A 26,980-nucleotide genomic window follows, 5' to 3' on the forward strand; every position below is an offset into this window, starting at 1 on the left:
TCTCAGCAAAGAGCTAAAGAAAAACCATCTATTAGCCAGCAACACTGACTTTCTATGACGCTCAGTGTTCCCAGGCCTCTGTGTACCTAGCATAAAGCAGGCAGGCCCTCAAGGCGTCTGCAGAATGAATCTAGTTGAATAAGAATGAATCCAAAGTTCTCATTGGACATTTCCTGACTTTTTTTCTTAGAGCCTCTTGCTGTGTGAATGTTATCATTTCTCAGGATTACATTCAGTGTGACTCAATTGAAAACTAATAAAAAGTTGTGTGTCTTATGTGCCTCAGGTTTCTATTTGCTACATGTGACATTTGATTTTCTATTTTTTCCCCCTTTCTTCAGCATGGAGAGCAGTGGCAAGAAAATGCCTGCACCACGTGTACATGTGACCAGGGCCAGGTCAGGTGTCACAAACAGCCCTGCCCTCCATTAAGATGCGAAAAGGTATTTGGGAGTGTGCAGCTTGATTCTCCAACTTTTATCAAGGTCATTTTCGAAATGCGTTTCTTAGTCCATTGTGTCCCTTGAAGAAAGACAGTGTTATGATGCTCAGATTATGAGATAGAGGTAGGAAGCACCTGCCTCCCAGGAAGGAGGTGGGGGTGGAGGGGAACCTGCCTCCATTTGGGGAGGTGGGGTAAGGGAAAGTGAAAGTGCTACTTGCTCAGTCATGTCCGACTTTTTGCGACCTCATGAACTGTAGCCCATAAGGCTCCTCTGTCCATGGAATTCTCCAGGCAAGAATGGAGTGGGTTGCCATTTCCTTCTCCAGGCGATCTTCCCTGCAGGGATCAAACCTGGATATCCCACATTGCAGGCAGATTCTTTCCCATCTGAGCCACCAGGAAATAGTGTACAAACTTGGTGTTTTGTGTCCTTCCCTTTTGCTCCGATGCTTTGGTGCCCTCATGACCACTGCCCTTCCCCTCCCTTCTCTCTGCTTCCTCAGGGTCAGAGACGGGCTCGGCTTCCAGGGCAATGCTGTGAGGACTGTGTGTCTCCTGCTGGAAGCTGCTCGCACAGAGGGCTCGTGCGATACCAGGATGATATGTGGAAGGGCTCGGCCTGTGAGTTCTGCGTGTGCAACCGTGGCCAAGTGACCTGCCAGACTGCAGAGTGTGCCAAAGTGGAGTGTGCCCAGGTAAGGAGCAAAGGCATCTCTGTTTGGACTTGAAACCCTCTCTGCAGTATGATCGGTGGTCCCCCACCTGTTCCCTCCTGTCCCTTCCCAGCAGAGGGGACAGCCAGGTTTGATGGCTCAATTTCAAGTTGTCTCCTAGCACGGAGCTTCTGTAGTGTAAACGTTACTTTCTGTTCAGATTGGCTTGGAACAGCTAGCCCGGAGCTGTTAGCTCTTGGTGCAGCTGGTTAGATGGGAAGCCCTGAGCCAGAGACATGGACACAGAAAGGGATGACGTGGACAGGAGCCTAACAGTCAGCACAGCTGGGCCTCGTCGTTGGTGGCTGCCCAGCTCAGTCTGGTTCTGAAGCAGAGTCCGCAGGTGCTCTGAGGGTCCAGCTTCTATCACAGGCCCCACTGGCAGCTTTTAGTGGTGAGCCGGCACCTGGAGGCTCTTCCTGTGAATCAGGAAAGAAAATGAAATGTGTCTATGTTTTTGTTTTAAAAAGGCACGAAGGGAGACCCCATAAATAATTAACTCTGTTGACCTCCACATTCTGCCGTCTGCAGAATTTCTAGAATCTTTTAACAAAGTAGCCTGTGTTTGGACTGTAGATATATATGGTAGGGAAATTGCTTTTTTTATTTTCCCTTTGAACTCAATTTTGACCCGCTGCAAAACAAATTGCTTTCAAAGTTGTCTCCCTCTCCCTGGCTGCTCCCATCCGCCCCACCAGTTTCCCGCGGGGTTGTAAACTTGAGTGGATGAGGGGAGCTAGGAAGATCTGAAGCACGGGGTGTCTGTGAAGGCATTTTTCTTTCTTGTTCTCCCCCACGTCTCAGCTGCTCTTGACATGGCTCCTGGGGAGGAACAGCCTATCAAACAGGGCTGTCAGCGACAGAGCTCTTTTTCATGTTGCCTCCTACTTCAGTGTCTCAGCAGAGCTGAGACACATTTAGGTAAAGAGGGCCTTGCCTTTCGCAGATTTATTTCCCTCCACATGCCTTTTCATCTCTCTTCTTCATGTCAGGGGAATCAGATTGGTTGGATGAAGATGAGAAAAACCCTGGTCAGGGCCCTCTTCTGTTTCCCTCTCTCTCTCTCGGGCCAAGACTGGGCTTCCTGGCCTTGGCAGTCTGCCCAGAGGATGCTGGGATATTTCCAAGGTTTTAATTTGTCTGATATCCCAGGGTTTGTGGAAAATCAGGGAGAGGTGATCCTTGTAGGGTGGGTCCCTTAACCACCTAGTTTCAGTCAGATCTATAGCAAGAGTCTCACTCAAAGGAAATAATCTGTCGCGCCCTCCCCCCCCCCCCAGTGTTAATGCATTTGCGAGTGCCTGCCAGTCTCCATGGCTCCTGCTGTGGTGGCATAAGCCAGGCCCTCTCCTCTGTTCTTAGGGAGGTGGGGAGCAGCCGCTGAAGCCAGGGGAATGGGTCTCAGTGTTCTGCAGGTCACCCCATGGCACTGTCTCACCTGCCTCTCATTCTCCGCCCAGGCCCACTTGTCTTCTCTTTATGAATTGAGTTCTAATGCCTTTGGCCTATTTCTCCAGATCTTTAATCAATTAGCACATATTGTTTGAAGACCCTGGATTCTATGAATGTACTACCAGATGGGAAATTTTAACCAAGACTAAACTGTGCAAAAAAATATCCCTCAGCCTTCTTTCTATGCCATACTTCTGTAAATAGCTACGCTTAATGACCTTGTGCAAAAGTCACTTAAGTGTCTTTCCTGGTGGCTCAGATGGTAAAGAATCTGCCTGCAATGCAGGAGACATGGGTTCGATCCCTGGGTCAGGAAGGTCCCCTGGAAAAGGGAATGGCAACCCACTCCAGTATTCTTGCCTGGAGAACTTGATAGAGATTGCCTGACGGGCTACAGTCCATGGGATCGCAAAGAATCGGACACGACTGAGTGACTAACACTTTCACTTTCTCAATGACCTTGTGAAAGCCTGGGATACTCACTTTTGAACTTCTGTGTTGCTTGGAGATAACAGGATGAATAAGATACATTTTAATCTCAAGAGTTCCCAGGCTTTTTGAGGGAAATAGGATACATACATAGGAATTATAATATGCAATGACACCAATGATTAGGAATTAACATGAATAAAATACATTAGGAGCACCTGGAGAAAATGATGACATTTGCCAAGGCGAGCAGTAAAAGTACGCTATTGGTATTTTTACTCAATTCTACCCCACTTTCTGCCTGTTCTAAGATATATCAAGGTCATTTGATTTCTAATCTTCATACCAAAGGTAGAATAAGTCTGTGTCTCTATCCACAAAGGTGCAGACAAGTAAACTTCTAGAGAAAGAGGCAAAATTGTGTAGCATCACCATTGTAATAATTATTGCATTGTTATCAACAGCAATATTATGATAGCATTGAAATAGCAGGGGTTTTTTTGTTGAAAAAGGAGCAAGTGGCATGACCTTTGTCATTGATGTATAAAACTAAATCCCTAAACACCGAAATATAAGTAAATCAGCAGTAGAATAGCGTAACAGGATTATTTCCATGTTTCTATATTTAGTATTATCTTTGAGCATGAATTCAAATGAAGAAGTCAATTTGCCATTTTTTTTTAAAGACCTCACATTCATATATGAGAGATAAAATGGTAAGGGAATAAAAGTTTCTAGCAAAAGACATGGAAGAAGGTAGTCATGCCATGAGGTGCTTTTCCCTTCTCCAGCAGAGGAAAATTCCCTCAAAAGAATGTTTTCTCTTCCAGTGAGCAGGTTGGTGGAATGACAAAGTCTCTATCTGGTGGATGGATACTGGTGTGATTCAATGGTGAGGGGTTAGCAGATTCCATCTGGCCTATGCAGCAGAATCCTCTTAAAAAGAAGAGTTAGTTTTGTTTCACAAAGCAATTTTTCTCAAAGCCGAAGTCTGATGCTAATTGGAGCAAGCTCCTCATCGCAGGGAACTGATGCAGTTTGGGGCATCCAGATGTCTATAAATAGCCAATCTATTTAGAACTTCCTGCCTCACGGAAACTGCATCCTTACTCACCAGGAGCAGGGCTAGTGGTTATTTTCAGGAGCTTTTGAAGACTCAGAAAAGCTACCTTCTTTGCCTTATCGGAGTGATGCAGGCTCCATTTTCAGTTTTGTGTGTCTGTATTGTAGTAGGCACTCAAGACGGAGAAGGCGATGGCACCCCACTCCAGTACTCTTGCTGGAAAATCCCATGGACGGAGGAGCCTGGTGGGCTGCAGTCCATGGGGTCGCTGAGTCGGACACGACTGAGCAACTTCACTTTCACTTTTCACTTTCATGCACTGGAGAAGGAAATGGCAACCCACTCCAGTGTTCTTGCCTAGAGAATCCCAGGGACGGAGGAGCCTGGTGGGCTGCCGTCTATGGGGTTGAGCAGAGTCGGACACGACTGAAGCGACTCAGCAGCAGCAGCAGGCACTCAATAATGTCTCATGCATTTCAACTTTAACAGAAGTACGCATACTCTGTCTTGTTTCAAAACATTGTTTTAAGTGACTTAGATTACATGTTTATAAACCCCTTTATATGCTTGGAAAGCAAATGTCTGTGTGTTTGTGGGTTAGGCTTTCACTACCAACTGATCTGTCACGTTTCTGCAAAACAATTTATATGTAAATACGTCTGCTCCCTGTAGCACCCTCTGACTGGCATGAGATTTTGAGGAATGGTGATCTATCTAACCCCTTCCTTTTTGAAATAACTTTTTAGATATTATAAAAATTATGGTCATTCATATATTTTTGTGTTTCTTTTTAAAGTGATAGTTTCATTAAAATAATACATATTCACTTAGAAAATTGAAGGCTCAAGAGAAGTAAAAAAGAGACTTTAAAATCAATTCGTGATGCTACAATTGAAAGACAACCAAAGCTTTTCTTTCATATTTTTATTTAGTGCACAGTGTTTTTAAACATAAATACTGTGATTATTCTGTTTATGCAATTTTATATTATTCCGTTTTTACCTAAACATGGTTTTTACACTTCAAATGTAATATAGATCACAAATTAAATAATGTCTTCATGTAAAGAAACATCATCATTTTTTAAAAAGTAGATACATCTTTAGAAAGTGGGAAGTGTTTTAAAGAATACTTTTTAGCCTACAGATACTATATGCATATGAAAAGTTGTAAATAAAGCTTGTCTTTTTAATAGCAGATTTCCTGGGAGGTAGGACTTATGTTTAATGAAATTATGTTTTCTAAGTTATAGAATTCAGAATTATTTTTATACTAAGCATTTATTATTTTATAATAAAAAATTTGAAATGATTGATTTTGATAAGTTAAAAGTGATAAAATGATGGCTTTGAAAGTTTAATATCTGCCTTCCTAGTGTGGCATTTCTTTCCTTCTTTCCTTTAATTTTTAAAATAGTGATTATGTGAATTGGATAACAGTTTCAGAATATTGAATAGAAATTAGTTTTCTGCTGTTTAATTTATGTCTGAGACTTCATCTGTGCATATAGGGATGTGCCTGATTTTGTATTCAAGGGAAAATGTTGGTGTGATTTGAGCACTGTTAATGAAATCAAATCACAAGTTCAAACCTTGAACATAAATTTAAGGTCCTTTTCTGAAACTCATAACTTTCCATGACTACAAGATTACTTGTGGCCTTTCTTCTTCATGGGAGTTCCTGGTCATGGGTAGGAAATCATACACAAAGATCATCAGAACTGGAAAGAAAAAAACACTTCTGGAAGATGAGCTGTACTGACTAGGCTTTTCATAGGGATATAGCACAGGGGAGATGCAGTAAGTCATAAGCCAAAGCAGAGGGGTGTGTTATGGCTTTTTATTCTACTTAGGGAATTCAGCCACTTCGCAATTTAGTGCTGCTACCTGGAGATGTTAATTTGATGTGTATTTCTGCAACCTTTATTCTGCAGGGTGAAGAATTAATTCACTTAGAGGGAAAATGCTGTCCTGAATGCATTTCAAGGAATGGTTATTGTGTTTACGAAGAAAATGCAGAATTTGTGAGTATCGGGCTAATAACTGAAGACTAATAAAAATGAATCTTTGGAAATTAGTTTAATAAGGGGGCATTACCTTCTCATTTCTTTTACCCATTCACTTGTTTAACAAACATGATTGCACAATTGTGCGAGGTACTGGAGATACAGAAGCCCACACCGCAGACAGAGGCCCTGCTCTCAGGAGCTTTTGTTTCCCGGTGGGCATGTAGACAACAAACACACGTGCTGGGTGGTGACAGGCACCACTTTGAAAATAAAACAGCTGGGGAGTAACTGAGGGGAGAGAGGCGTCTTTTACATCAGATGATGGGGGCAGGCCTCTCATGAAGAGAAATTTGAGCAAAACCTGAAAGAAGATGCTGAGGGAGTGAGCCAGGGATATGTTGGAGGGGGTTACTTACCGGGAAGAGGAATCAGCAAAGGAAAAAACAGTGAAGCAGAAGTGTGCTTGGCAGGTCCAGGAAACAGCTAGAAAGTGAGTTTGGCTGGAACCAAGGGAATGAGGGGGAAAGGCTCTGAGATGAAGTGCAGGAGGTAGCCTGGACCCCAGTTTCACCCGGAACCAGATGGGAGCTGCTGGACAGTCCTGAGCAGAGCAGGGCTGTGAGGGGCTTACTTGTGAGAGAGTCACATTGGCCACCATATGGGCAAGTGACAAAGGAGGTGAGACGGATACTAGGTGGTTCGGTTAGAAGGTTTTGCAGTAGTCTGGAGGACAGTGGTGGTGGTTTGGTCTAGGGAGGCAGTGATATAAAGCGATCAGGCTCTAGGTTTATCCTGCAGGTAGAGCTGAAAGGATTTTGATGTGTTGGATGTAGAGCAAAACTATTAGTTAAGGTTTTATTTATCCCTAAGTCTGTACTTGTTTTTTCTTCTATACCCCAGGGAAACATATTTATCTTAATCTCTTCAAATTTGCTCTATCTTTATAGCTCTTACTTTCCATGTGGGGTTCTTGGAATGTTGATAAATTCAATGTGTTCTTAAAAACACATCTGTTAATCACAGATACAACTGCTTCACTGACCAATCAAAGTGGGATTATCAGTATTAGGATTAGGTGCTCTGACTGGTGAACTGATTCCCACACCCTTTTCTCTTATGATCTGGGTAAATTGCACCTGTCAACTTGCCAATGTTTTGTATAAGCTGGGGATGCTGTGTGTGCAGGGTTAAAACACGTGAGCTCTAAATTCAAAACCCCATTTTGCCACATACTGACAGTGAGCTTGGGCAAGTTACTTAATCCTCAGCTATGGAGATAAAAATAGTACTTATCTCATGGGTCTATTGAGATGATACATATAAAGTCAGAACAATACCTGGCATATAAAGAAGCTTAAGATTATTATTATTATCATAATGCTGTTGGCATTGTTTGCTTCATATTGATACTTCATAATTTAGTTACTTTGTTTCCTAAAAATTTAGGAGATTAAAGTTTCCCTATAAATATTGAAGTTGTGTTTTCTCTCTATATCACAGTATTAATTTTCCTGTCCATTTTTGGAGGTAAATAAAGCCCAGTAGAATTCAATAAAAGCAAGTTGTTTTAAATAAGCACCAATTCCCATGATGCTGCAGTACCATAGAAGTTTCAAGAATGTGCTCTTACAAGCTTAGGTCTCTTGCCTGCAAAGTCCTTCATATTGAGGGGAATTGAAGCCAAATACTCCAGCACAAAGTGAGAATAAGAATTCAAAAATATTTCCTAGACATATTGTCTTCACCTCATATTGGTATGCTTTTCTTGTTTTTGATATATATTTTATTTATGTTCATAAACAGTGACTGAAGTTGCTTGTTACTTAGGGAAAAATGGATATTTCCTATTGAAAAAAAATGACTAGATCAGCCTAATGGTGTTTTTAGTAGTATAAAAATATTTCTGTTTTGCTTTGTTCCTAGATGTCCTCAAATGCAAGTAAAGTTAAACGTATTCCAGTAAGTATAAAGTTTTAGCTTGTAGATAAATATGTACAAAATTATTTTAAGCAGTGATCTACATAAACTGTCCCGGGAAACCTTAATGCTCAGTATTTTTGTAGTCATATTTGATGGCACTATGGTCTGGGATTAAGAATTGTAAGGATAACAAAGACTGATTCGTTGAACTTTTGCTAAATACTGTCACATTAATTGTTCAGAATGCTTAACATCAACTGACTTAGTAAACATTTTATCAAAACTTTATTTTAAAGTATGCCCTTTTATTCTCTTTAACAATACCTCCTTCATGTCCCCAAACATTCTGGTAGGAACGTTTGTCTCTTTTCTATCTCCAGGGTGAATAGCACAGTGAGCAGAAAGGAATTGCTCTTTATAATTCACTTTGGACACTCTGTCAAAGCACTAATGTTTATTATCATCATTTGCTTGGCTGAAAAGAATATTTAGTGTGAGAAAGCCCATGGCACATCCGCAGCCCACTAAATGTGGGTATGCGAGAGCTGTCGCTGTAAGAATACATGACCTACTGTTGCTCTTACTATAGTAACAATAAGGAAATTCAACATTTTAACCTGCTTCCTACTGTTGTTATAAAGATTGTATTTAATGCACCTGCTAATCACCAGGTACACAGTAATCCCTTCTGGTGTTTCTGTTTTGTTTTGTTTTTGCTGAGATAGGTTGAGAAACAAGTGTTATATCCTTCTTGCATATTCTGGAAGCCCCAGAATGCTTTCACACTTTATCTTTCTGCCTCGGTTCTACTCTAAAATGAATCAATTATGAACAAAGAAGGGGAGACGCTATCCTTTTAAATTTATAACTCTTGTTGTTGTTCGGTCACTAAGTCATGTCCGACTCTTTGCAACCCCATGGACTGTAGCACGCCAGGCTCCTCTGGTTTCCATTGTCTCCCAGGGTTTGCTCAAATTCATGTTAACTGAGTCAGTGATGCTATCTATCTCATCCTCTGCTATCCCCTTCTCCTTTTGCCTTCAATCTCTCCCAGCATCAAGGTCTTTTCCAATAAGTTGGCTCTTCCCATCAGATGGCCAAAGGATTGGAGCTTCATCTTCAGCATCAGTCCTTGCAATGAATATTCAGGGTTGATTTCCTTTAGGACTGACTGGCTTGAACTTTTCTACTGATGTCCTGTTTCGGTTAGGTTTGGCATTGTACTAATCAGGAGCCTTCACTTTGACCCTTATGGAAATCATGCGTTCTCCACCAGCCACCTGGCTTCTGAATCTCTGCACTCTGATAACAACGTCCTTCTTTGCTGTTTCCTGCAGGAAGGAGAGAAGTGGGAGGATGGCCCTTGCAAGGTGTGTGAGTGCCGGGGGGCTCAGATAACTTGCTACGAGCCCTCTTGTCCTCCATGCCCGGTGGCCACACTAGCCCAGGCGGTAAAGGGACAGTGCTGTCCCGATTGCACATCAGGTGGGTCCGTGACCAATTTATGTCTGCTAAGCTGTCCTTAATGCCACACAGTTCAGAGAGATCTCCTCTCCTCCTGCCCCTTGCTTATTTTTCTCTACTCATTCACTTGGTTTGTTTGTTTCTTAATTTTTTCTAACAAATGATGCTAATTAATCTTGGCCCATGCATTTGCCAAACTCAGCTGATTATGAGTATGTGACCTCGCAGAAGTCATTGGTCCTCTCTGACTCTTCATGTTCTTGTTGATAAAACGGCCTTATCTTCCTTGCAAAATTATTGTGAAAATCAAATACAATAATGTTCAAAAACCTGTAAAGGCAAATATGGTTACTAGGACTGCTTCGTTGTCGAAGATCAAAGAAAAATTGTTGCAAGTTTGTTATGGATGTTCATTTCTTTAAGATGAACTATTAAACAGATGGTTCCTTTTGGAGTTCTCAAACGGGTTTTTGAAGTTGAAGGACCCATTAATTTCTTCCAAAAGAAAATTTTATCTACTTGTTCTGCAACTCTGCCTTCAAATCACCTGGGGTTGAATTAGTTCCAGTTAATAATTGTTGGCAAGCCCTGGAGCTGCTCTGGCTGAGCAGTAATTTGCCTGAGAGCTCAGTCTGCCTTGGAGAAGTGGCATTTTCTTGCACTCATATTTCATAATTAATTGTTTTCATCTGTGAGTTGCAGTTTTTCATATTGGCGGTTGCATTTGTGGCACCCAACATATTTTGCCTGATCGGTGTTTCCATGAAGAGTTTATCATGGGAAAACCATGGCAATGTCAGGGTTTCGTTACTTTACCCTCACCAAAGTGACTCTTTGGGCTTTCTAAAACAAATATGTAGCGTATTATAATTTCCCAAACCTTGAAAATCAGGTCCTTGACAACGGTGAAACCTAAAAGTAGCCCTGTGCTGACAATTTACTACCAAGTTCAGTGATGATCCCAGTGATTGGTAATGAGGTTTGAAATCTTGGAGAAAAAGAAGAAAAAAATGACGTATTTTTTTTAAGAATATAATAACTGTTTTTCAGCAGTGTAGGTTTTATGTTTTAACCTTTATGCACGTCAAAGGTTAGGAAAAACTTCTAGGAAATTATAAATCATTGAATCTGCTTAAATCATCTATCATGGAACTAGTCATTCCTGTTTCTAGAGGTATTCTAGGAGGAGACAGAAGCATGAAAAGGCCTAGTTTGGTAATGTTTTTAATGTTTTTACTTTGGGGACACAGTGATTGTATTTCAAACAAGGAGCAATTCATTGAAATCAATTTTGCTATTTGGAGTCCTTTTTCATTCCCAGAGTTTTCTCCATATTTTTTACAGATCCTCTATAACCCTTTTCATGCATAAAACCTATACTGTTGAAAAACAGTTATTTTCTTTAAAAAAAAATACAGCCACTTTTTTCTTCTTTTTCTCCAAGATTTCAAACCTCATTACCAGTCATTGGGATCATCACTGAACTTGGTGGTAAATTGTCTGCAAAGGGCTAGTTTGGTATTGTTTTTAATGTCTTCACTTTGGACACAGTGTTTTTCAGACAAGGAGCAATTCCTTGAAATCTTACATTGAAATCAGTTTTGCTATTTGGAGTCCTTTCTCATACACACTCAGAGTTTTCTCCATATGCTATACAGATCCATATACCCCATAAATCCCTTGTTAGAAGGAGGTAAGAGAAATTATATGGTCTTTACTGAGTTCTCTTCTTTGTCCTTGATCATAGTTCGTTGCCACCCAGACTGCTTGACCTGCTCTCAGTCTCCAGACCACTGTGACCTCTGCCAGGATCCCACCAAGTTGCTGAGGAATGGACAATGTGTGCACAGCTGTGGTCTGGGGTTTTACCAAGCTGGTGCTCTCTGTTTAGGTACGGCTCCAGGCAGACTACCCAGGGAGGGACTGAGGCTCACTGGTATCCTGGATGGGATCATGGTGCAGGAAATGCACAACTTCCAAAAGCCATGAGAAGAGGGTGATGTCATCCGTAGGCTCCTTGACCTCTCTACACCCATCTCACATTTGATGGGTGTTTCCACGCTTACCAGGAGGTATTAAGAGATGATGGGGCAGTCAGATGTTTACTAGGTATCATGGCTGGATTTCTCACTTTCAAGGATAGTCATCAGTTTATCCAAGATAGAACTTCAGAGGTAACATGACCTTCAAGAACACTTACTAGAACTTTATTGTTTTGCTAATGGGGAATCTGTGGACCAGAGAATGAGCTGGCTTGCTTAATATCACACAGATAATTGGTAACAGACCTTACCTCTTGTGGGTTACCAGAGGATCCAGAGGGGGTTCATGTGCGTTTCAGAATTCTTACAGTACGTGTGGGGCTTCCGAGTGGCACTATTGATAGAGAACCCATCTGCAGGAGATGTGAGAGATGCGGGCTCGATCCCTGGTTCAGAAGGATCTCCTGGAGAAAGAAATAGCTACCCACTTCAATATCCTTGCCTGGAGAATCCATGGATAGAGGAGCCTGGCGGGCTACAGTCCGTAGGGTCACACAGAATCAGGCATGACTGAATCACATAATACATATGAAAGGGCGCTTTTACTGGGAGAATTTGGCTTGGTTGAGGCCAAATCATAGTTACTTTTTCTCCTATCTCTAACTCAGGGCGTTAATTATCCATTTTAGAATGTGTAGGTTTACACCCTGGCTGTGAGTATAACCTCTCTGCACCTCAGCATTCTTACCTGTAAAGTGGGGTGATTCCAGTATCTTCCTTAGGAGGCATTGTGAGGATTACATGTGTGAGTACACATCAAGTGCCTGGAATAGTGTCTAGGATGTTGTTAGATCTCGATAAAAGTCAACTGCTTTTATTATTTTTGTAGTTATTCACTTCTGCTTACTCTCTCTCCTGATTCATAATCTTCAACTTTCTTGGAAGTTATTTATATCTCTGAATAAGGGGTATTCTTGTAAATGATTGAGTGAGAAAGCTACTGGGGGCATATGGATAAGAAAAGAGCAAGACCCTTGAGCCTAACTGCCTGGCTTCCAATGCCAGCTTCATGTGACCTTGATCTCAAGCAGGTTATTTTACCTCCATGAGCTTGCTCGTCATTTGTAACATTGGGACTGATACTCTATCTCACAGCCTTGTTGTGAAGATTAAATGCGTTTATATACGTAAAGCACTTCACGCATTGCCTGGCATGAAATATATGCTGTGTAAATGAAGGCAGGTAGAGTTGTTTTCCTGCCTTCCTGATTCTCTGTGTCTCCAGAATTGGGCTGTGTCGGGACTGGCACCAGGGCAGCGCACTTGAACTAATGAGAGGTTCCCTTTCTCTTTCTCCCACCCTTGTTGAGCCAGCCTGCCAGCCACAGTGCTCCACCTGCACCAGTGGGCTCGAGTGCTCGTCCTGCCAGCCTCCCCTGCTGATGCAGCAGGGCCAGTGTGTGTCTACCTGTGGGATCGGCTTCTACCAAGACCGCCACTCCTGTGCAGGTAAGCCCTGACCCGCCATGGTCAGGCAGGCCACCGAGAAAGCCACCCCCTGCCCCCAAACTACCTGGGGCCACCAGAGCTATAAGCAGCTTTTCAAGTAGGAGAAGAAATTCTGAATGTGATTCCTGATGGCATGAGAACAGTAGACGAGAGACCTGACAAACAGTGTTTTTATAATTTTATTAGTGCTTTAGTGATGTACATTGTGATATGATTTCTAGAAGTCCTTTTGTGCATATCTGGGGGCCCTGGGACAATATCTGACGAGCATTATACTTTGACTCGGGCTTCCCAGTGGCTCAGATGGTAAAGAATGTGCCTGCAATGCAGGAGACCTGGGTCTGATAGCTGGGTCAGGAAGATCCCCTGGAAAAGGGAATGGCTACCCACTCCAGTATTCTTGGCTGGGAAATCCAATGGACAGAGGAGCCTGGTGGGGTACAGTCCTTGGGGTTGCAAAGAGTCGGACACAACTTAGCAACTCAACAATGACAAACAAAATACTTTGGCTCAGATTGTCATTTTAAAGGTGGGGCTGGTGCACTGGGATGACCCAGAGGGATGGTATGGGGCGGGAGGAGGGAGGAGGGTTCAGGATGGGGAACACATGTATACCTGTGGCAGATTCATTTTGATATATGGCAAAACCAATACAATATTGTAAAGTTAAATAAAATAAAATTAAAAAACAAAAGTTGTTAAGTCAGATTCCTTCATGGTATAAGAACACAGGACTTAAATGAAGAGGAACTATATTTATATATTTTTAAGCTTTACTTTCACTTAGGGAGAAACAGAAACAAGAAACTTGGACAAATAAAAGTAGGCTTTTAAGTGTGCTCCTACTTTAGTATCTGCCTACTTAGCATATGTATTAGTATTTATTACTTTAGTAGCCTTATTTGCCTATTTTTTGGTTTTTAAAATTTTATTTATTTCTTTTGTGGCTGTTTGGTCTTCATTGCTGCTCATGGGCTTTCTCTAGTTGCTATGAGCGGGGCCGCTCTTTAGTTGCCATGTGCCAGCTGGGCTTCTCATTGGAGTGACTTCTCTTGTTGCGGAGCCTGCACCCTAAAGGACTTGGTCTTCATTAGTTCTGGCGCATGGGTTTAGTTGCCCTGTGGCATGTGACATCTTCCTGGACCAGGGATTGAACCCATGTCTCTTGCGTTGGCAGGTGGATTCTTAACCACTGGACCACCAGAGGAGTCCTTGTTTATATTTTTAACTCTATATTTTTTTATTACAATCTAGTTGAAATTCTAGTATCTTAACCATCTCTGGAGGTGGGAATAGTCATAATATGATTTAATTTATTTTTTATACATGACTATTTTTTCAATAGTGATTATAATCATGGTTATAAGTAAAAGAGTAAATGTATAAAGAATTTTTTTAAATGCAGAAAGAGAGGGAGGTGTGATGGTGAGAACAAAGAAAAGGACAGAATCCTAAGTTTGTCTTTTGAAAGAGAGAGAGTCAGGTGTGCCCAGAACCTAAGGCAGGGTGTGCAGTGGCAGGAAAACCTGAGGAGGCAGATGGACCAGAGGGTGGGTCTTGGGTGTCATCCCAGAGAACTGTTATAGCTGCATTCTGCAGCTGAGCCAAAGGGCAGGGATGTTACAGGAATCAGGAGATAGGCCAGTCTGAGGATCAGCTAGTAGGCTCCTTTCTTTCATGTCCTTGGTTAGATTTTCAGAAAAGTCTGAGGGAAAATGGTAAAACAGAACCAGTGCTATCTAGGCTATCTAAGTAATAAAAGCAATTTACATGTCCACTTATGGATAAGCAGATAAACAAAATATAGCCTGTTTATGCAGTGGAATATTATTCAGCCTTAAAAAAGAAGAAAATCTTCCATATTAGACAGTATGGTTGAATTGGGGACATTGTACTAAATGAAATAAGCCAGTCACAGAAGGATGGATGCTCTATAATACCCCTTATTTGAGGTATATTGGTTTTCCTGATGACTCAGTGGTAAGTAAAGAACCCGCCTGCCACTGCAGGAGATCCAGGTTCCATCCCTGGGTCAGGATGATCCTCTGGAGAAGGAAATGGCAACCCACTGAAGTATTCCTGCCTGGGAAATCCCCATGGACAGAGGAGCCTGGTGGGCTTCAGTCCATGGGGTCAAAAAAGAGTCGGACATGATTTTGGTGACTAAACAACGATGACATAGTGAAGTATCTAACATAACAAAACTGACAGAAGCAGAGAGTAGAAGGGTGATTGCCATGAGCAAAAAAAAAAAAAAAAAAAAAAGATTCCTGCAGTTCAGCAAGTCTAAAATTTTGGTTGTGCAAGATGAATAAATTCTAGTGATCTGCTGGGAAAAAAAGAGAGTCAGCGCATGGTATTCTTTAGGTGTGCAGGCTGAATGAGCTCCAAGGCCAGGTGAAAGTCCCTCATGGAGGAGACTGCTGGCCGTCTCCACTCCTGGTCATGGTTATGGGCAGAATCCACAGGACTGTGGAAACCACCTTGAAAGGAAACTCTGGTACTGTGTGTGCCATGTGGATGTGGGGATAGTGGGCCTGGAGCCAGTCATATTCCAGAAAGGGAAGCATCCTGGCTTCTGAGTCTGACATGGGGGCTTTTTGAGATGTGGAAGAATTCTTTATTTCTGTATCCCCAACATCAAGGGCTGCACGAAGGGTTCAGATTTGTTTGACATTTGTTGAAAAAGTGTTTGAGTGATGAAGGAATGTCCTACCCCTTGGTGGCCCTTGAAGGACCAGCTTTTTGACAGCAGTGTCAGCCACAAAAGAGAAAAGAACTCTTAATGTTTATTGCAATCCCGGTCTATTTACTGGTTATTTTAGAAAAGGTTTAAAGTGGGTGCATATGAACGCTTTTTTAAGTGTCTAATGGTTCGGCAATTTAGGTAAACTGCTGAAATTTCAATTTGATGAAATTATTGAATGTATTCTTTATTCCTTTCTTCTATCCCATCAAAGAGACCTCCTGCTAGCACTCTTGCAACAGATTTGCCTTTGAAAGGGAAGTAATTCCCCCTAGATTTTATTTTCCCCCCATACCTCCTCCACCCTGGCCAAATGTCCCACATACATGTTTACGTTTTTCTTTTTTTGGCTACTTTCATTCCTCCCAAGCCCAGTGTTTTAATTGGTGTTGTTAATGCGGTTTCAGGGCACTTTGAAATGGGTAATGTTTCATTTGATTACTGGTTTACGTAGCTGGCTGCTTCCACATTCCATCCACATGCCCATACACAAATGCCTTAGTAGAAAGTTGCTGGGAAAATTTGTTCATGCTCCCTCCAGGGAATTAAACCAATTTGCTTTAGTTCAGCCTGGTTGCATTTTTATGCATAAAATGAGAAGAAAAAAGAAAGCAAGAGGAGAGAGAGAAGAAAGAGAACGATCTTAAAAAATTAAGGCTAAACTTGTGATCAATTTCCATATACTCGTTTGATGGTAAGATTGCCCAAATAATCTTTCCAAATAAACTTTCTCATTATCAGAATTTTTTTTTGTTGCAATATTTGTGCTTTGCACCATTTTGGGTGTTTTTTCACCACCGACCTTAGAAGTTGATCAACCAGTGCTCATTCAGAAAGTGCTAAACTTTTCAAAATGAAGCCTGCCATTTTATGGTTTTTCTGGATTGAATCCTTGTGCCAGAATCATTTATGTTCTGGCTGGCATTAATTGCCACTTTATTGACCCATCAAAAGCAAAAAGAAGTGAACACGTGCTGAGGGAACTCATTACCAGAAATTAGCTGATTAATATTCATGCTCACCATGTGGAATATGAGACAGAATGAGAAATTCGAGGCAGAACCAAGAGGCACATAGACCCATGACTCTTCAAGAAGAGAGTCGAGAAAGTAAACCAGAGGGAGGTAAAAGAAGGGCCTGAGTCCTACCTGAGAACCACATCCTTAGGGGCCTTTATCATTGTTTCTTTTCCTTTGAGTTTTGTGATATAGACACACATATACGCATATGCCTACAAACATGTACATGTGTACATATATTCACATTATTGTTATAATCTTGTGCTTGATTAAACTGAATAACATAATTATAAATCACATATTGTGTCCCCCACCAGTCAGTGCTTCAACTTGAGAGTTTAATGCTTTGGTCACTTTACCTGAAGGCTCAACACCACCCAGGCTTTATATCCATCTAAATTGGAGAGAGACAATCTGGAAGTTGTCTCTGTCCCACAGCAGAGAGGGCCAAGGAGTAATCACCCTCCTGATGCCCAGAACTCACCCTTTAGCTGTGGCACTCAGGCATCTGCCTTAACCCCTAAACTTCTTTTGGTGCCAGCTAGATCTGGTCCAACATTCCTTTTTGACCCCGTGGACATCAGGTCCTAGTATTGAGTTTCTACTGTGGTTCCTGCTGCTTGTCCTGTTGTGACCCATTTCCAGGAACTAACAGCCCATCTCTTAACCCTGACCACATGGTCAAGCTTGACCCCTGTATGGATGTTGTTTGCCCTCCCTCTATGCCACGTGGCCTTGTACCCTTCCACCATGGCTGTTAGGTATTGCTTGTCCTAGACTTATTGTCTTCTTTCTACCAGAGTGGTAGTTTCATTACCTCTTCTTAAAAACCTTGGTATTAAATCTAAATCTGGATCCAGACTGAGCTCGCCTGTCCTGAGAACATTCTTTCTTGTCTGTCTCACCCCTCTTTTCAATCAACTTCTGTCTCACTCTGGTAGGACTGTTAAACTGTGCAGATACATCATAGATATAAGAGCCCACAAGAAGTTAGAACAACTACATTAACACACACCATAGAAGATTAGTTTGAAATGAATAGCTCAAGACTGTTGACTCTGAGTACAGAAAGAGTAGAATTTAGCCCATTTTTTAATATGTATCACAAGGTTGGAGGATGGAGCTGTATGTGCCCCTGGCAGGTGCTGCCTTCACTCTGCAGACCCAGAGATGGGAGGGAGGGTGACACCTTGCTCAAGTGGAGACAAACCACCAGGATTCCGATCTGGGCTCTGCTGCTTCAAACAGCCTGTTCTGTAACTCTGTGTTTCAATTGCTTGTGGCTAAAGCGGAGGCAGTAATGTCTACCACACAGCATTGTTGTGTGGATTAAATGAGTGAATTCACATGTGTCGATTAGGATGACACCTGGCACCTGGAAACCCTCCATGTACATTTGGAGACTTGGATTTCTGCTTCCCATTGTCCATCTTTCCCATTCCTTGTCCCCAACTCCATTTATCCTCTGTTGACCACTGCTCAAGATCTAGAGAATATGAAGATAAATAAGGCTCCATGTTTGTGTATAGTGAGCTGGCAATCAAGGCAGGGTTAGCTGCTGCTTTCCAGAGATGTGAAAAAATAAAAACACTAACACGGAAACCTATGTAACTCATTCTATATAGGATTGCTGTGTGGTCTTAAGATTTTGAAACTTAAAGAATCAAACAATTGAACAGATTTTAGGTTTGTGTGAGGGCATCATTTTGAATCTCAATGCTACCACTTTTTACTGTATGTTTGGGCAAGTCATTTAACCACCTTGAGTCTCATCTCTTCTCAGCTATAAAATGGGGTTAATATTATTTACTTTAAAAAATATTATTTACTTTAAGCCATTAATATGAAGGTTAGAAAAGATGTCTGAAAATGTAAATATATTATGACTGACACATGGTCTGTGGCCAGTGCATGCTTGCTAAGTCACTTCAGTCATGTCCAACTCTTTGCAACCCTATGGATTATAGCGGTCCAGGCTCCTCTATGCATGGGATACTCCAGTCAAGAATACTCGAGTGTGTTGCTATGCCCTCCTCCAGGGGGTCTTCCCCACCCAGGATTGAAACCCACATCTCCTATCTCTCCTGCATTGGCAGGCAGGTTAGCGCCACCTGAGAAACCCCACATGAACAATAAAAGGCAACTATTGTCCTTATCAAATATATTCTTTTGTTTTTCAATTTATGCAGATGCAAATCAAATAGCTTGCATTAGGAGACAAAGGATTTTGTGCCATTTCTGTCTGATTTTAAATAACTTTTGTATATTATGGAGAAGTAAATATAATACAGGGAACAGTTTATTGTATTCATCACAACAAATTAAAATCATTTTCTTTAAATGCTTCAATCAAATGATGAGAATCTAGAATGACTTGTTTCTTCACCAGTATTATGCTACATTTAGAGGGAAAGCTTATGAAAAGAAAACCTGTAAAATTTACTTACAGGATGCTGACTTAGCTGAGATTTAGAAGTTGTAGTTTGAATGGAAGAACGTCTAAAGTTAATTATTTGTTGGAATTTGTGGACACGTAGCACTGACCCTGGAAAAGGCAATGGCATCCCACTCCAGTACTCTCGCCTGGAAAATCCCATGGACGGAGGAGCCTGGAAGGCTGCAGTCCATGGAGTCGCTGAGGGTCGGACACGACTGAGCGACTTAACTTTCACTTTTCACTTTCATGCATTGGAGAAGGAAATGGCAACCCACTCCAGTGTTCTTGTCTGGAGAATCCCAGGGAGGGGGAGCCTGGTGGGCTGCCGTCTATGGGGTTGCTTAGAGTTGGACACGACTGAAGCGACTTAGCAGCGGCAGCAGCGCTGACCTCTGAGAACCAGGTGCAAAGCAGTACTTGCTGGGTCTTGGCATTATATTCTCTGTGTGGCTGAGCCTAGCCTGCTGTACTCAGGATGGACCTCTTGGCAAAGGCATGTATGAAACTGCTGTCCTGAAATCCTCTAGAACGTGGGTTCCTTCCTGTTCTGTTGGTGTAGCCATTGTGAAGCTGATATCCTCCATGGTCCCTCCACACCTTCGAGAGTTGGAGGGTCAGTCCCCATTTTTCACTCCTAGATCACTCATTCAGTCTGGGGCTCAGCACATCCTGCCACTGTGTCTTCACTCACTTTGTTCTGCTTTTTACATCGTGCATACTAAGTCGCTTCAGTCGTGTCTGACTCTTTGTGACTCTATGGACAGTAGCCCACCAGGCTCCTTTGTCTGTGGAATTCTCCAGGCAAGAATACTGGAGTGGGTTGCCATGCCCTCCTCCAGGGGATCTTCCCAGCCCAGGGATCGAACCTGTGTTTCTTACTTTTCCTGCATTGGCAGGTGGGTTCTTTACCTCTAGCACTACCTGGGAACATCATATGCATGTTCAAACATCTGGTATTCTACAGCAATTATGATTTCTCGCTTAGCTGCTGAATATCTTGTAAGGATATATATATACTGCTTCAAGTGATAGTCCCGTCTCCTCCACTCTGTTTATGCAACAAGTATTTGCTTAGGCTCTTCCATGTCCCAGGCACTAGGAGACTGCAGTGAAGTGACAAAAAGCCACCCTATGGTTCAGGATTAGCTTCTCAACTGGAGAAGAGTGTCATTAAATAAGTAAATACATTGCTTCAAATAGTTACCACTATATAAATCCATTGCTTTCAGTGCTATACAGTTTAAAAGTCTATTGTAGAAAGTGAGTGATTATTGAGGCAAGGGCAGATCTTATCCTTCTGAATTCCCCACAATGCTAAGTACATATAAGACACTTTGCAACAATTTTTGATTGAAAAAAAAATTTTTTAAACCACTGCACAGAAGAGAAAATAGAAGAGTGTATAGGCATGCCTAGACTCTGGCTTCCTGGTAACCTGACTTCCATTTAGCTTCTATTATTTACTCCCTGTCAGCAGTTTCTAACTAGGCATGGCCTCAGGAAAATTACAGAATCTTATTTTTTCCCCACCCCTCTTTTTCTTGTCTTCATTTGACTCTTCTCTAAGATAACTGGGTGCCTTGTGAGTGCTGAAATGGTGATTCTTTTTGTTTAATTAATTAATTTATTTTAATTGGAGGTTAATTACTTCATAATATTGTGGTGGTTTTTGCCATACATCGACATGAATCAGCCATGGGTGTACATATGTCCCACTATCCTGAACCTCCCTCTTACCTCCCTCCCCATCCCATCCCTCTGGGTTGTCCCAGAGCACCAGCTTTGAGTTCCCTGCTTCATTCATTGAACTGGCACTGGTCATCTATTTTACATATGGCTTCTTTTTTTTTTTTCCCAATGTCTCGTGATATTTCTTTATTTTTTTAAATTAATTTATTTATTTTGATTGGAGGCTAATTACTTTACAATATTGTGGTGGTTTTTGCCATACATTGACATGAGTCATCCATGGGGGTACATGTGTCCCCCTGTCCCGAACCCCCCTCCCCTATCCCTCCCCATCCCATCCCTCTGGGTTGTCCCAGTGCACCGGGTTTGAGGGCCTTGTTTCATGTTTGACTGGTCATCTATTTTACATATGGTAATATACATGTTTCAATGCTATTCTCTCAAATCATCCCACCCTCGCCTTCTCCCACAGAGTCCAAAAGTCTGTTCTTTATATCTGTGTCTCTTTTGCTGTCTTGCATATAGGGTTGTCATTACCATCTTTCTAAATTACATATATGCATTAATATACTGTATTGGACCCACTTCAGTGTTCTTGCCTGGAGAATCTCAGGGACAGGGGAGCCTGGTGGGCTGCCATCTATGGTGTCACACAGAGTCGGACATGACTGAAGTGACTTAGCATAGCATAGCATAGCATACTGTATTGGTATTTTTCTTTCTGGCTTACTTCACTCTGTATAATAGGCTCCAGTTTCATCTACCTCACTAGAACTGATTCAAATGTGTTTTTTTAGAGCTGAGTAACATTTTATTATATATATGTACCACAACTTCCTTATCCATTTTTCTGCCAATGGACATCTAGGTTGCTTATATGTCCTAGCTGTTGTAAACAGTGCTGCAGTGAACACTGGGGTACATGTGTCTCTTTCAATTCTGGTTTCCTCGGTGTGTATGCCCAGCAGTGGGATTGCTGGGTCATATGGCAGCACTATTTTCAGTTTTTTAAGAAAAGGGTGTGTAAGAGGGTTCCCTTTTCTCCACACTCTCTCCAGCATTTATTGTTTGTAGACTTTTTGATGGCAGCCATTCTGACTGGCATGAGATGGTACCTCATTGTGGTTTTGATTTGCATTTCTCTGATAATTAGTGATGTTGAGCATTTTTTCATGTGTTTGTTAGCCATCTGTATGTCTTCTTTGGAGAAATGTCTGTTTAGTTCTTTGGCCCATTTTTTAATTGGGTCATTTATTTTTCTGGTATTGAGCTGCATGAACTGCTTGTATATTTTGGAGATTAATTCTTTGTCAGTTGCTTCGTTTGCTATTATTTTCTCCCATTCTGAAGGCTGCCTTTTCCCCTTGCTTATAGGTTCCTTCATTGTGCAAAAGCCTTTAAGTTCAACTAGGTCCTATTTGTTTATTTTTGTTTTTATTTCCATTACTCTGGGAGGTCGGTCATAGAGGATCTTGCTGTGATTCATGTCAGAGAGTGTTCTGCCTATGTTTTCCTCTAAGAGTTTTATAGCTTCTGGTCTTACATTTGGGTCTTTAATCCATGTTGAGTTTATTTTTGTGTATGGTGTTAAAAAGTGATCTAGTGTCATACTTTTACAGGTGGTTGACCAGTTTTCCCAGCACCACTTGTTAAAGACATTGTCTTTTCTCCAGTGTATATTTTTGCCTTCTTTGGCAAAGATAAGGTGTCCATAGATGCGTGGATTTATCTCTGGGCTTTCTATTTTGTTCCATTGACCTGTATTTCTGTCTTTGTACCAGTACCATACTGTCTTGATGACTGTAGCTTTGTAGTATAGTCTGAAGTCAGGCAGATAGATTCCTCCAGTTCCATTCTTCTTTCTCTAGATTGCTTTTGCTATTCAAGGTTTTTTGTGTTTCCATACAAATTGTGAAGTTATTTACTCTAATTCTGTGAATAATACCATTGGTAGCTTGATAGGGATTGCATTTAATCTCTAGATTGCTTTGGGTAGTATACTCATTTTCACTATATTGATTCTTCCAGTCCAGGAATATGGTATATTTCTCCATCTATTTGTGTCATCTTTGATTTCTTTCTTCAGTGTTGTATAGTTTTCTACATATAAGTCTTTTGTTTCCTTAGATAAATTTATTCCTCAGTGTTTTATTGTTTTCATTGCAATGGTGAATGGGATTGTTTCCTTAATTTCTCTTTCTGTTTTCTCATTGTTAGTGTATAGGAATGCAAGGAATTTATGTGTATTAATTTTGTATCCTGCAACTTTACTGTATGCATTTATTAGCTCTAGTAATTTTCTGGTGGTGCCTTTAGGGTTTTCTATATAGAGGATCATGTCACCTGCAAACAGTGCGAGTTTTACTTCTTCTTTTCCAATATGTTTCCTTTTATTTCTTTTTCTTTTCTGATTGCTGTGGCTAGGACTTCCAAAACTATGTTGAATAGTAGTGGTGAGAGTGGGCACCCTTGTCTTGTTCCTGATTTTGGAAGTTCAGTTCAGTTCAGTCACTCAGTTGTGTCTGACTCTTGACATTTTGGAAGAAATGCTTTCAATTTTTCACCATTGAGGATAATATTTGCTGTAGGTTTGTTGTATATGGCTTTTATTATGTTGAGGTGTATTCCTTCTATGCCTGCTTTCTGGAGATTTTTTATCATAAATGAGTGTTGAATTTTGTCAAAGGCTTTCTCTGCACCTACTGAGATAATCATATGGTTTTTATCTTTTAATTTGTTAATATGGTGAATCACATTGATTGCTTTGTTAACATTGAAGAATCCTTGCATCCCTGGGATAAATCACACTTGGTCATGATGTATGATCTTTTTAATATGTTGTTGGATTCTGTTTGCTAGAATTTTATTGAGGATTTTTGCATCTATGTTCATCAGTGATACTGGCCTCTAGTTGAAACGGTAATTCTTTAAAAAAAAAAACAAAAAAAAACTTGTCCCTGGAACTTGGTTGGTATCCATGGGGTATTTTAAACCACTCAGAAGGGAGGGCAATAGGATTGTCCTTCTAGAATGTTCTTTTCCTGAGTAAGCTAGACCCAGTGAAGCAGATGACAGTGGTATTCCAAATCCCCTCCCTCTCTGTACATTCTTGTAAATGATAAATTGAGAGAGGAAGGAAAAAGCAGCTGGTGGTACTTTGCCTGGGACCTCTGCTCTATCAGGCTTCAACAGACTCTTTGGCATTTGTCTGTGCTGCTTATAGGACTTTGCTGTGCAGGCCAAAGACAGATGATGGAACAGACGTATCACATACCAGCAGAGAAAGCCCGCCGCAAGTACAAGGGAGTTTATCTTCCAGACAGATCCCATTCTTCCTGACACATCTGAACCCTCAAATATTTCAGCTATGGATTACAAAGTAGTGACAAGTCTTCTGGCTTTCCGCCCAGTTCCTAGGGTTCTCAGTTATTTCAGCTAGACTGTACGGCATATGTTTGTACATTCCTTCTCTCTCTTCCCCATCCCCCACCACCAGCACCCTCCATGTTCCGCCCTCGCCTCCCTTTTATGCCACCCACAGGTAACCCAGTGCCTCCACGCTAATCGCCACCCAGTTCTGAGCAGGGTGCACAAGTGTGGCCAGGAAGTCTGGGCACCATTGAAAGCTTGATACAGCCTGGTGGGTCCCTCCTTTGGCTGTTTAGTTTTTATAGACAAGTAGACTCAAGGTATTGCTAGAAAAATCGATATCCATTTAATTTACGCGGGCTGAAGAAAACCCCAGAGAGTTCACAGTTGCCAGTGGTCACCGTGGATGAGTGCAATCTGAGAATTCCCTTTGGCTGTCAAGTCCAACGTAGGTGGTCACTGCATTTGAAAATCTTCAGGGTGTGCTGGGTTGTAGATTTAGGAGGACAGGTATAGGAGCAGCAGACAGAAAAGATAACCTGAGGAGTGTTACTGGTGAAAGGAACGTCTGCCTTCATCCTCTGACTTATGTGCCTTTTGAAGAGCCAGCCTGCTTGTAAATCTCTCTCCATGTGGATTTACCGAAGCCTCCTTCAGCTGGAAAGTTGCTCCTTCCATTCAAGCTCTCTGCCTATGGAAGACCCTGTTAAAAATATAAATACGTTACCCAAGATGGGTGAATCATTCAGCTGTATCATGAATGTGGTTAATAGATTAACTACCTATTTACTCACTTGTGCCTTAGAGGAAACGACTGCAGGATTTTTTTTCTCCTTTAGTAATTTTTTTCTGTAAGCACCAAATGAATTCATCTAATGAAGTCAGTAAAATTCAAGGTGCATAAAATCTGTGAAAATCCCTGACTCAAGCTCTCCCAAATCATGGCTGTTAGTAATTTGGTGAATGCCTTCCTAATTTATGTAGTTTTTGTGTGTTGTGCACACACACACATACAGATGAATTTATTTTTTCAAAAGTAAAGTCACACTATCTATATAGTTTTATCGCTGGCTTTTCCCATGTTATTTATCATCCTTCTACAGTGTCTTTTGAAACCTGTTGTATAACTTTTGATCTGTGGCTCTGCAAGAATTCATTGAGCTAATCCTCTGTTGTTTGACATTTCTTCCTAATTTTTCTATTATCATAAATAACCACAATGTAAATATTTTTAATAGAATTGTGGTTAAAGAATCTGCCTGCAATGTGGAGCAGCTGAGTTCAATCCCTGGATTAGGAAGATTCCTGGAGGAGGACATGGCAACCCACTCCAGTATTCTTGCCTGGAGAATCCCATGGACAGAGGAGCCTGGAAGGCTGCATTCCATGGGGTCGCAAAGAGTTGTACATGTCTGAGTGACTAAGCACAGACTCAAATATATTTGATTAAAGTAAATTATTAGACAATGGGTCCAAGTGTAGATGTGCACATATTTAATCTTTTGATACATATTAACATATTACTCCAGAGAAGGCAATAGCAACCCACTCCAGTACTCTTGCCTGGAAAATCCCATGGACGGAGGGGCCTGGTGGGCTGCAGTCCATGGGGTCACACAGAGTCGGACACGACTGAAGCAACTTAGCAGCAGCAGCAACATATTACTCTCTTTTAAAGAAGTTTTCATTTGCACTCCTCCTAGAAAGGCATGAAAGTGCTTATCTCCCACTACCTCTGTCAACACTAGGCATTACAATTCTAATTACATTTGTCAGTTTGATTTATCAAAATGTAATCTTGGGACTTCCCTGGCAGTCCAGTGGGTAAGACTCTGAGCTTCCAGTGCAAGGTTCATAGATTTGATTGCTGGTCAGGGAACTAAGATCCTACATGCCCTAAGGTATGGTCAAAAAATTTTTTTTTTATTTTTTTTTGCTGTAATCTTGTTTATTAACTTATTTATACTTATTTTGGAGATTTATATGAAGGAAGTTGAATTAGTCATTCTTATCCACTCATGGCCCCTTTTCATCATTAGCCTGTGCCAGGCTATTCTCCTCCTTATCTATCTTCCTGTTTATTCCTTTTCTTCCCATTACCTGTCCCCACTTCCCTTCCCCACTTAACTATTCTAATGCGATTTAATGTGGATTTGTTGTATGCATGCGCTCTTACTGTTTTGTATGCACATATTTTAAATATTCATACATGTTGTTGTTGTTGTTCAGTTGCTATGTCTTGTCCGACTCTTTGCAACCCGTGGACTACAGCAGGCTAGTCTTCCCTGTCCTTGACTATCTCCGGGAATTCACTATAACTCATGTCCATTGAGTCTGTGATGCCATCCAACCATCTCATCCTCTGTTGCCCCCTTCTCCTCCTGCCCTCAATCTTTCCCAGCATCAGGGTCTTTCCAATGAGTTGACTATTCACATCAGGTGACCAAAGGATTGGAGTTTCAGCTTCAGCATTAGTCCTTCCAATGAATAGTCAGGACTGATTTATTTTAGGATGGACTGGTTGGATCTCCTTGCAGTCCAAGGGACTCTCAAGAGTCTTCTCTAACACGACAGTTCAAAAGCATCAATTCTTCAGCACTCAGCTTTCTTTATAGTCCAACTCTGACAGCCATATATGACTACTGGAAAAACCATAGCTTTGACTAGACGGTCCTTTTTCAGCAAAGTAATGCCTCTGCTTTTTAATACGCTGTCTAGGTTTGTCATACATATTA

The 26,980-nt window shown here is 41.4% G+C and overlaps 1 protein-coding gene across 2 annotated transcripts in view; it reads left to right on the forward strand.

Annotated features, from left to right (window-relative positions):
- FRAS1 (Fraser extracellular matrix complex subunit 1) overlaps positions 1–26,980 on the forward strand; it is a 534,964-nt gene that overhangs the window by 231,318 nt on the left and 276,666 nt on the right. For both annotated transcript variants that reach the window (XM_070791638.1, XM_070791639.1), the window contains exons 8-14: positions 342–443; positions 949–1,140; positions 6,036–6,125; positions 8,034–8,069; positions 9,368–9,515; positions 11,242–11,385; positions 12,851–12,985. In XM_070791638.1, coding sequence (XP_070647739.1) covers positions 342–443; positions 949–1,140; positions 6,036–6,125; positions 8,034–8,069; positions 9,368–9,515; positions 11,242–11,385; positions 12,851–12,985 — 847 coding nt within the window. The remainder of the gene's footprint in view (positions 1–341; positions 444–948; positions 1,141–6,035; positions 6,126–8,033; positions 8,070–9,367; positions 9,516–11,241; positions 11,386–12,850; positions 12,986–26,980) is intronic.

Source organism: Bos indicus, chromosome 6, assembly GCF_029378745.1.
Source record: "Bos indicus isolate NIAB-ARS_2022 breed Sahiwal x Tharparkar chromosome 6, NIAB-ARS_B.indTharparkar_mat_pri_1.0, whole genome shotgun sequence".
In the NCBI taxonomy this organism is placed as follows: domain Eukaryota; kingdom Metazoa; phylum Chordata; class Mammalia; order Artiodactyla; family Bovidae; genus Bos; species Bos indicus.